This window comes from Emiliania huxleyi (genome assembly GCF_000372725.1).
Source record: "Emiliania huxleyi CCMP1516 unplaced genomic scaffold EMIHUscaffold_92, whole genome shotgun sequence".
NCBI classification, from domain to species: Eukaryota; Haptophyta; order Isochrysidales; family Noelaerhabdaceae; genus Emiliania; species Emiliania huxleyi.
The window spans coordinates 461,949-472,543 of NW_005195149.1; the positions used below are offsets into that span (position 1 = coordinate 461,949).

At 67.8% G+C, this 10,595-nt stretch overlaps 3 protein-coding genes across 3 annotated transcripts in view; all 3 read left to right on the forward strand.

Annotated features, from left to right (window-relative positions):
• Nucleotides 1–2,485: 2,485 nt before the first annotated feature.
• Nucleotides 2,486–3,813, forward strand: EMIHUDRAFT_220688 (hypothetical protein; the record flags this gene model as incomplete). Its single annotated transcript, XM_005757257.1, has 3 exons — nucleotides 2,486–3,025; nucleotides 3,051–3,221; nucleotides 3,505–3,813. 3 exons carry the CDS (start codon nucleotides 2,486–2,488, stop codon nucleotides 3,811–3,813), a joined length of 1,020 nt encoding a protein of 339 aa, XP_005757314.1.
• Nucleotides 3,814–5,746: 1,933 nt separating this feature from the next.
• EMIHUDRAFT_453780 (hypothetical protein) lies at nucleotides 5,747–7,631 on the forward strand (the record flags this gene model as incomplete). The annotated part of the gene is made up of 7 exons (XM_005757258.1): nucleotides 5,747–5,896; nucleotides 5,960–6,395; nucleotides 6,475–6,515; nucleotides 6,729–6,883; nucleotides 7,008–7,088; nucleotides 7,328–7,448; nucleotides 7,602–7,631. 7 exons carry the CDS (start codon nucleotides 5,747–5,749, stop codon nucleotides 7,629–7,631), a joined length of 1,014 nt encoding a protein of 337 aa, XP_005757315.1.
• A 446-nt stretch (nucleotides 7,632–8,077) lies between these two features.
• EMIHUDRAFT_107552 (hypothetical protein) overlaps nucleotides 8,078–10,595 on the forward strand; it is a gene marked incomplete at both ends in the record, with an annotated part of 6,843 nt that continues 4,325 nt past the window's right edge. Inside the window, 6 exons of the mRNA XM_005757259.1 lie at nucleotides 8,078–8,222; nucleotides 8,318–8,664; nucleotides 8,818–9,320; nucleotides 9,470–9,665; nucleotides 9,876–10,256; nucleotides 10,499–10,569. Coding sequence (XP_005757316.1) covers nucleotides 8,078–8,222; nucleotides 8,318–8,664; nucleotides 8,818–9,320; nucleotides 9,470–9,665; nucleotides 9,876–10,256; nucleotides 10,499–10,569 — 1,643 coding nt within the window. The remainder of the gene's footprint in view (nucleotides 8,223–8,317; nucleotides 8,665–8,817; nucleotides 9,321–9,469; nucleotides 9,666–9,875; nucleotides 10,257–10,498; nucleotides 10,570–10,595) is intronic.

Below are 10,595 nucleotides of genomic sequence, written 5' to 3' on the forward strand. Positions count from 1 at the left end.
GAGAGAGAGAGTTGTCCTTAAATTCTTGGCGGCTCCCGTTGTGCGTACCTGTGTGCCAGAAAACACGCCTGCGTGGATCGCGTCACACCAATCCTCGCTACCCAACGCGGCCAAAGGATATCCACCTCGAGAACCTCGAGACCACCCTCCCTAGTGTCTCCCTTTCTGCCTCCTCCTCCACGCAACGGAAGCACACACAGCACCACACGACCCCCGATGCTCTGATACAGGTGAAAGGCGGCGCTGTCTCTCAAGATGGAAGCAGGAAGCTTCCATCCCGGCGGTGGTTCGAATCCACGTGAGCCGAAGGTGAGGGGGAAGGTTTGCCTGAGATCTGAAGCTCACCCATTAAGGAAGTGAGGAACTGCTCGGCTCACCCCGATCATGCCGAACAAGCTCCTCTTGTAGCTCGATCGGTCACACCGCCATCGCCGTCGGGGAGAGGGGGGACGACACTGCCTTGGCAGCGTGCACCTCGATCCTGTACTGTGTTTGTTATGACCCCCCCCAATGAACACACCAGTGAGGGAGGGCGAGACGATCGAGGGGTCCCGTACCATGCGGAATCGACCCTATCCGGTGCTCAAGTGCTCAAGTGCACGCCACAAAGTCCGTCCATTCAAGTCCGTCCATTCGCCCGTTTGTGGTGTTCACTTCACTACTGACTACATGATGCATGGTTGACTTTGCGAGGCTCGCAGAGATTAAGAGGCTACTCAACGACGGTACGCTGACCCGGGAGGAGTTTGAGGCGCTCAAACGGAGTGAGTTGCAGACGGACGGCGGCACAAGCCGGGGCTCCGATCGGGGGTCAGACTGGGCCTTGGAACGCTCCGCCTCACCGGCCATTGGCGCCTGGAACCTCGAGCACGCCAACTCTTGCTGAGATGGGCGAGGTCTTCAGGAACGACCTCGGCGTTACGGGCACTAATGTGGTCGAGCTTGTTCAGGCGAGCTGCGCTGTGCTCGGAGTGTCGGTCAAGGGGAAGAGTCTCGCACAGCAGGCAACAGAGTGTTGGCGCATCCTGCAGTTCCCTGCTGGCGCGCTCCCAGCGAGCCCGGCGTCGGCAGGTGGCTGTGGCGATTCATCGCACGTGGGAGGCATGAAGACCACCGATCCGTGTGCTGCAGCTCCGCCAACAACTCACGACGCCCTGCACCAGCGCATTACCGAGAGGCTTTCACGTGCACGGGCGAGTGCTGCATCAGCCGCTTCTAGGAGATCATCGAGTCGTGTGGAACCGACCATCACGAAAGCAGCATCATCTGCGTCGTCGGGCTTTGCGGTGGACGAAGCAGCGGTGGCGACATCAAAGTCTGTCGTTGCAACTGACACAGCAGCTTCCCCGGCCGCAGTGGTTGTAGGCAAGCGGATTGCCTCCAGCGACCTGTTCCCCGATGCTGAGTCCGGGGTTGACAGTCAGTTTAAGCAGCAGTTCTTCAGCCGACGCTATCGGGTGATGACCCTTGCACTCTGTTTTCTGGTGACCGTGATAGCCTTCGGTATCGGCTTTGTGGCGATGATGATGACAGCAGTGCCTATTCATCCGCCACCACTGCCACCGCCACCGCTACCGCCGCCATCGCCACCACCGCCATGGTGGCACAGACCTCCGCCACCGTCGCCGCCACCATCGCCATCGTCGCCGCCACTGCCACCGCAAATGCCAACACCTGCCCTCAGCCACCAAGATCACGCCTCATCAAAAGCCGATCGCTGGTTGATCAAGCCGAGGTACTATTGGTATGCCGACCCATGCCATTGGATTCAACGAGGTGTGCCAATCGCCAGTGAGGTCGAATAAGAGTAAGAGTAGACAGGTCGGAACTGTCTCAGTCTGAACGTCTGGTGTACTGCATTGAAGACTACGTAGATATGGACCCCCCCCCTAATATGGTCTCGGGCCGGGGTGTCTACAGCTGTACGCCGTCGGGGGTGCCATACACGGCGGGAGAGAGAACAGCCGTCAAACGAAATTTCTTGACGGACGCTCCTCAGACGCTCGCAGGCAGCCAATTCTCGGTCAGCCGTTCCAGGATGCAGGAAAAAATATTTTCGTCGGTCTGAGGCGGCCCAGCGGACCCCAGCGGACCCGTTGGCACGGCCAGCGCGCGGGGGGCACCGGGGCGACCCCCCGTCCTCACTCGTGTCCTTCCTTTGGGTGTGAAAACGCGACCTCGCCGTCAGACGAGCAGTGCACTGTTAGACGGAGGCGCGCGAGCGCTCGGAGGCCGCCCGACACGACTCACCCATGCCTGCGTTGGGCCCGCGCAGCCGGAGTATTTTTCCGGTCCGATTTTCGGGGTGCTCTGTTCACGGCACGGAAAAACAAGCAGGTGAGAGGCTCGTCCTCCGACTCTCACGCCTGCAAGCCGACTGGGGCACCGGAAAATTATTCCGAGCCGGCGGTCCTCGCGTCCGACTGGGTGAGTGACTCCTGAGCCACCCCGATACCGCTCGGACCGCCTATCCGCGTCGGCGTCCATGCAGCCGGAGCAGTCGAAACGTGGGCGTCCGAGCGTCGCCTGTGCCAATTGCCGAGCTGCCAGACGGGCCTGCGACGGCAAGTTCGCCGACTGCGCCAAGTACGTGTCGCTACCCACGACCGCCTCCGACGCTGCCGGCCCGTCCCAGCCAGCCTCGCCACCTCCGAGCCGGCCTGTTCGCTCCAAGGTGAGCCCGGGCGGCTCGGAGCATCGCGGCGCTCCGATTGCCCTCGCCGCCGAGCCGGCTTACTCGCCCGAGGAGGAGATGCGCGACAGGACCGACCGACGCTACGATCTCAAGCAGCGGCGGACGTCGGAAGAGGCGGTGGTCGCAGTGGGAGAGCAGCTGGCCTCCGCGGGCTGGGCGGCCGATGCGGTCATCGAGGAGGATGGCAGGACGAGGAGCGGGCAGCTCGACTCCAAGCAGGCGGGCGGCCGGCTGATGGAGCTGCTCGTCGTCGCCTTCGCCTCCGTGTCGCCGGACGCGCCGCTGTCCCTCCAGCTGGAGCAGGCGGCTGGCAGTCTGGGCCAAGCGGCCGTTGCTCGAGCTCGCCGCCGACAAGGTGCCCGACTTGATGGCGTCCAAGCACTACGAGGGCGGCATGACGACGGCGGCGGTCGCCTCCAACAACGGCTTCTCATTCGCCCGCTCGCGCCTGGGCTGCTACTGCTCGCCGCCGCCGGGGGGGTCCTGCATCCACATCGGCTGGACCGGCCAGCTGAGCCTAGGCAAGGTCTGCCCGACGTCTTCGGGCGGCGGCGGGGGCGGCGGCGGCGGCGGTGGCGGCGGCGGTGGCGGTGGCGGCGGCGGGGGTGGCGGCGGCGGCCGCCGCCAAACGCGCCAGGCGACGGCGACGGCGGGGGCGGCGGCGGCGGCGGTGGCGAGGACGCCGCGCGAATACCGCAAGACCATCGGAAAGGGCACGGTGGTCTGCATGCCGGGCGACGAGGCGCACCTCTGCCCACCCCTCGCTCTGCGCGCCGCCCTATCCACTCACCCCTCCTCACCCCGGCCAGGACGACGAGACGGCCGACGGCGAGACGACGTGGTTCGCGACGGCGCGCGGCCCGGAGGAGAAGAACGAGTCGACGATCACGTGCGGCCCGACGACGCTGGTCAAGAACCACTACTCGGTGCCAGTCGAGTGGGTCAACTTGCACGAGCTCAACGACGAGTTTGCCATCTTCAAGGCTTGGCCGAGCGAGCAAAACCGCGTCGCCGCGACGCACCTGCTCGCCGTGCCAGAGCTCAAGTGGGCGAAGGAGGAGGGCGGCCTCTTCTACCTCGCCCGCAGCGAGTACGACCTCGCGTGCGGGCAGGTTTGAGGACGCATGCGAGTAGAGATAGGCTCAGGCGCATGACGTACGCAGCGGGTACACCGCGCGCGTGTATGTGTGTGTGTGTGTGTCCCTGTCTCTTATTTGTCTAAGGTCTGTCTCTGTTTGAGGTGGTCTCTCAGTGAGAGTCTATCTGAGGTGTCGCTCGGGTTGTTGCCTTAACTAGATAACCTCCCCATTTTCTTTAATAGCGGCTAGTTTGTCACAACGTGCCGCAAGACACGGCGCTTCCAATGAAGTAAGTCATTATCTTGGACGCATCCCTCGACGCGAAGTGGCGAAGAGCCATGCAGTCACCCGAATTGCTTGGTCCTCTCCTGCAAGTAGAACGAAACATTCTTGGAGCTTCCCCCTACATGCAGGAACGCATCTCATCCGTGGCGACGCGCTGAGCCACCGAGCCGTACTCGGCCGCGCCGCCGCGTCGAGGCACGGGTCCCCCGCCAAGCAGCGACGCCGAAGCGTCGACCGATAGAGCGCCACGCCCAGCAGTATGGGCGTCGACCGCTCTCTCGAGCGGCCGCGTGGCAGTGCGTGGCGCGGGCGCCACGGGCGGCAAGCGTGGAGCCGCTGGAAGAGCCGGTGCGAGCCGTGGACGGCAGACGCTCCCCACGTCGCCGAGAGAGGCTGCGGGAGAGGGCTCAGGAGGCCACCGGAGGCGCCGGGAGGCTCGGGAGGCGCTAAAAAGTGGCCCGGGCACCTCGCGCCACCCGTCTGGTGGGGCCAGGTGGGCTCAGGAATTAATCCAGGATTTCAAGGTGATCCACTACACCTGACCGAGAATTGGATGCAGGGCACTCCCCCGTACTCGCCCGCGTCACGCGCGTCTCTCCGCCCCCGGGCCATTCACTCTGTACTACTGCCGTATGCGCACTACCCATCTCCCCGGCGGGGCGCGGGTCCTACCCAGGGCCCCTCAAAAGCCGTAGCGAAGGCCGTAGCGCCCGGTCGAGCGCCCATCGCTCAGGTGCCACACCCGCAGCGCGCCGCCAGCGTATCCTCCTGCGGCGGCGGCGGCAGCGGCGGCGGCAGCGGCGGCGAGGGCGAGGGCGGCGGCGAGGGCGGCGGCGAGGGCAGCGGCGAGGGCAGCGGCGAGGGCAGCGGCGAGGCCGGAACGGCCGGCGGCGGCGCGGTCGCCGCCTCCTCCGGAGGCGTGCCGAACGCGCCAAAGAGGGGGGCGCGCCCGTTTTTGGCGCCGAGGCGCTCGCCGAGGGCGCGCCGCCGCCGGCCGCCGCACACGCTCGCGCAACTCACGTACTCGGCCGAGGGCGCGCCCATCATGGCGACCATCCAGCTCCCGCCCATCCACTCCTCGTGCGAGCAGGAGGCGCTCGTGATCCAGACGCAGCCCTCCAAGTCCTCCGGGAGGGCCGCGCGCCGGCGGCGGGTGGGATCGGGCCGGATGCAGTACTGGTTGTACTGGCACTCCAGCCATTCGACCGTCGAGTGCAGCTCGCACGGGCTCATCGGGGCCGGCTCCTCCTCGGGGCACTCGAGCACGGGCGCCGCTGCGGGCGGCTCAGACGTGACGCACATTTCTGCCGCGCCGCACGCGGGGCAGCAGTCGTACCTCCACTCGGCAGAGCCTTCCGGGCAGTACTTGAGGGTCTCGTCGTCGGGGACGAATTCGCTTGCGGGGACGCATAACGCGGACGCCGAGCCGAGCAGGCCGGCGAGCAGGCAGGCTGCGAGCCGATGCATCAACAAATGCTGCACGCAGTGCGATTTCGGTCGGTACCGGGGTTGTGCGTTTATGTGAACAGCGCCTTCCCTCCCTGGGACCCAGAGTTGCGTGACTCTGTGCGATTTCGGGCCCGGGGTTGTGCGTTTACAATTTCGGGCCGGGGTTGTGCGTTTACGTGAACAGCGCCTGTTTGGACAACGACCGTCTTCCGGATTCACACACTCATGTGTGTGTGATATGTGCGTACTCTCCTCCCTCCTTTGTGCGCTCGTCGCCTCCCCGCCCGAGGCTTGCAAGGCGCTCCGCGGCTTCTACGATGCCATCGGCGCGAAAGACAAATCGCCGTCCTTCACGGACAGGAGCTCGACCTGCTGCGCCTTTCTCGATGTGCGCTCTCGCCCTCGCCGCAGGCCGCTCCCCTGCCCTCACGGCCAGGCCCTTCGCGCGCAGGTGAGATGCACGCAGCCGGATGGCTCACCCAGCCCGCCCCTCGGCCAAAAAGAAGGGTGGAAAGCGGGCGCCATCCTGACCAAGATCAAATTCCGGGGCGGCACCGAGTTTGGCAGTAGCGGCACGCTGCCCGGCGCCCTGCTGCTACCGCTCGCCGGCACACTCGAGTCCCTCGACTTGGGCAAAAGTTCCGCCCACCGCTCGTTCTCGGGCACGCTGCCCGCGGAGCTGGCCCAGCTCACCGCGCTCCAAAAGCTGAGTCTCACCACCGGCAAGTTCAGCGGCACCATTCCGCACCAGCTCGGCCGGCTTCCCGCGCTGGAGAAGGTGACGCTCCTCTCCAAGCGCCTCTCGGGGACGGTCCCGGGCGAGCTGTGCCACAGGTCGGACGGCTCGCTCAGGAAACTGGTTCTCGACGACAACGTGAAGCTCTCGGGCGCGCGCGGCGCCGGCGGGAGGTCCGGGCTCGGCGGGTGGCCCAGGTGACGAGTGGTCCGGGGCCGTGTCCCGCATAGGAACGCTGCCGCCCGAGTGCTTCCTCTTGCCCACACTCGAGGCGCCGCTGCTCCTCACCGCCGCACTCGGCACCGCTGCACTCGGCTCCGCCGCCCTCGGCACCGCTGCACTCGGCTCTGCCGCCCTCGGCCGCAAACCATCTCCCGCGCTAGGATCTCCGCCGCCGCTCCTCCTTGCTCCACATGCTCTCCACAACGCCACGCCGCAGCCCAGACGCTAGGCCAGCGCGCCTCCCCCCCCTCCCGCCGCGCAGGAAATCTCCGCCAAGAAGACGCGCATCTCCGGCACGATGCCATCTCGGGCACGCTGCCAGGGGGGCGTCAACTCGTGCAGCGTCATGTCGCCTCCACCGCCGCCGCCCGTCGAGGACGCCTACGATCCCGCTGACAGCGTCGCCTCGTTTGACAGGCGCGGCGCGCATAGCCCCACTTCGAAGAGCCCCACTAGCCACATGCACAGCGCGGCACGCCTGCACCCACGCGCGGCACGCCCGCACCCACAAGCCGACCGCCGCCCGCGCCCGCCGGTGCAGCTGGAGCCTCCCGCAGGAGCTGGTGCTGTTCTTTGTGCTCGCCGCCGTCAGCGCGGCGCTGACGTGGTGGGTCGAGTTTGGGTGCGCCCGCGACACTGGCACAAGCGCGCCCCCCCGACCGACCGTGCGCCTGCCCTCATCCGCCCCCGCCCGCGCTCCGTCGGCTCTCTCGCCTCCTAGATCGCCGACGCCTCGCGCCTGTCTTGCCACGTCTTGCCCCACCCAAGACACTCGGCGCCCGACGCGATCCCGACGCGCCCGTTCTACGCCCCGTGCCGCGTGTCTCAAGACGACGCGTCCGTGACATGTCTGTGGCGCAGGTACGACGACGACGGCGAGGGGAGCGGCTTCGGCTCGAGGGTGGTCGGTGCCATCAACTCGACGGCGGCGGCGGCGCGTGCCGCGCGCATTCAGGGGCGCGCGAGAACGGAACCCGCCGTGGTGCGCGTCGAGCTCGGCGCTCCGAGCGCGGGCTCATCGCGGCCCGCCAACCCGTACATGGACTCGTCGCTCGACGACTCCGCCATCCTGAAGCGGAGCGCGGCGGCCGGCGCGGCGGCGGCCGCCCGCTTCAACGCGGAGGAGTGATTGTAGCGCACGGCAATCCGCCAACGCGTGGCCTAGTATCCTGTTTGCTTCTGCTGCTTCTGCGCACGGCCCGGGGGGGGCGGGGGGGCAACGGGCAATCGCCTTCGCCAACCCGCGTAGACTAAGAAAGAAAACTGATACAATCCAAGGGAGGGATGGGAGGACGGCACGCCGCCACCACACAGGGAGTTTAAGGAGAGGGGTGTGATGCGCTAGCCGTCGCCCACCCTTGGGCGTCCGCCTCTTCCTATCTCTCTTCGTTCGCACAGTCTCTCGCCGCTTCTCGCTGCAACCTTCATGCCACCTCGCGGTCTTCCCACTCTCGTCGTTCTCTCTCTTGTCGCTGCTTCCTCTGTCGCGTCGCTCTCCTCTGCCTCGTTCTGCGACGGCGCCGCCGCCTGCCAACCCGCGTAGCAGTAACTACTGTTTTTTTTTTCACGGCGTTCACGGCGGTCACCTGCGCTCCGGTCAATGCTAGACAAATGCCAGAGTCCGAGGTCAGGGTGAGCAGGCTGGCGTCGGGGCAGCTTGGCATCATCATCGACCAAGAAAACTTCGTCATTCGGCTGGACCCAAAGCAACAGTCATGCGGAGTGGCGGTCGGAGACAAAATTGTGGGTATCGACGGTGCGTGTGGATGCCTCAGCCCCGCAGCTGCCCGACACATGCGCCCTGGCCTCAGCGCCGCAGCTGCCCGACACTCGATCCTCGCCCCTCGACAGGTGTGCGGATTGGCCGTGGCCAGCGGGTCCGCGATGTGCTCACCAAGGACAAGGTCCGCACAACGCACATGATGCGCGTCTCGCACGACCGCCGCCCCAGCGCCCGAAAGTCCATCGCCAAGAACGAGTCGATACTGCGCAAGCTGTTTGGCTCAGGCTCGAGCACCGGGGCGGCTCCCGCGCCGAGCGCGCCGCTCACCGTCACCTTTGCCGCCGAACGGCTCGGCCTCACGTTGGACGATGACCCAGATGGTGGCGGCCGCGGCGTCATCGTGAGCGAGGTCGACGGAACCATCGGGCAGGGCGTGCCGCTGATGTCGGCGGTGCTGGCGCTCAACGACGAGGATGTGAGCCGCGCACGCACGCCCTCACCAGCGCCGCCGGCAGCGCCGCCGCCGCCGCCGCCGCCGCCGCCCCGTAGCCCCCCCCCCCCCCCCGCCCCTCTTCTCACATCGTTCTCTCTCTCTCTCACCCCACCCCCCCACGCGCGCCGGACGCAGGTTAGCAATCTCCCTCTCGAGGCTCTCATCCCCCTCCTCAAGGAGTGCGGTCGGCCGCTCAAGCTGACGGTGCGGCCGCCCGCCGGCCGGCCACCCGCGCAGGGCGCCCCCGAACCTAGCTCGGGGCACGGCTCCGTCGCCTCCCAGTCCTCAAAGACCTCCTTCTCTACGCTGACGCTGCAGCCGCCCGCCGCCGCCGCCGCCGCCGACGCCGCCGACGCCGCCGCCGCCGCCGACGCCGACGCCGCCGCCGCCGCCGCCGACGCCGCCGACTCCGCCGCCGACGCCGCCGCCGCCGCGGACGCCGCGGACTCTTCCGCGCCGGAGGAGAGGCAGCAGCCGCCTGGCGAGGTGGAGGGGCGTCAGAGGGCGGCCGAGGGGGCGGCGAAGGAGCTTCGCGAGGCAGGGGCGCAGGCCGTAGCGGCTGCCCAGGGGGCGGAGAAGGCGCTTCGCGAGTCAGGGGCGCAGGCGGTCTACTTGGAGGCGGCCGCCGCGTCGCGGAGGTCCGAGATGTGGGGAGATCGGGGAGATACGGGGAGATCCCCTCTAGGGTCCGAGATGCGGGGAGATGCGGGGAGATACGGGGAGATCTCCTCTAGGGTCCGAGATGCGGGGAGATGCGGGGAGATACGGGGAGATTTCCTGCACCTAGGCGGGCAGCGTCGCGGTGGCGCGACGTGGCGAGTCGCGCTGTCGCGCACGGTCGGCGAGCGGCGTCGGCGCAGGCGGCGGCGGAGCTGGAGGCGGCGCTCACGGCGCTCGACACGGCCAAGGAGGAGGCTCTTCTAGGAGCCTTCTACGAACCTTCTACGAACCTTCTAGGCGCTCGACACGGCCAAGGAGGAGTGGTGGCGTCCGCGCGCGATGAAGCAGGCCTTGCGCGCCCTCGGCCCCTCGCGGGCGTGTATCGAGGGGCCACCTCTCCGCACGTCTCGCCCCCTATCTCCCCAGATCTCGACTGTAGGCCTTGCGCCTCGCGGGCGTGGTCGAGGCTATCCCTCCCGAACGACCTCGCGCGGCCGTGAGCCGCGTCTCTTCACACCTGCAGCTGTGAACAGGCGGACATCCCGAACGACCGCGCCGACGCCGTCGCGCTGACGCGCGGCGTCGTAGAGGAATGGCGCCGTCGCAAGCACGGCTTTGTCGACGGCGCGCTGGTGGCGGCGGCGGGCGGCGGCGCCGCCGCCGCGCCGCCGGCGCGGGGGTGGGAGCCCTCCGAGACGGACTCGGAGATTGAGTCGCTCACCGCGTCCGTGGCGGGGCTCTCGGCGCTGTCGAGCGAGGGTAGCGTCCCGGAGGAGGAGGAGGGGGGGGCGGGGCGCGGGATCGAGCTGGTCATGCTGCCGCCCCAGTCGGACGCGTCGGGCCTCTCCTTCCGCACATTCCTCGGCGGGCTCGAGGAGGCGGGAGGCAGCGTCGATGAGGTTGTCGCAGAGGCGGTCTCGCAGTGGCAGGCGGCGCACGGCGTTGCCGCTGGCCCACATCTCCCCCACATCTCGCCACGCCTCGCCACATCTCCCCACATCTAGGCGGCGCACAGCACTGCCGCTGGCCCACATCTCCCCCACATCTCGCCACGCCTCGCCACATCTCCCCACATCTAGGCGGCGCACGGCGTTGCCGCTGGCCCACATCTCCCCCACATCTCGCCACGCCTCGCCACATCTCCCCACACATCTAGGCGGCGCACGGCATGCCGCTCTCGCACGCGCGGGTGGAGGTTGCCTTTCTGCAGGGAGGGACCCTCGTGCTGTGCGGCGGCGGCGGCGGCGGCGGCG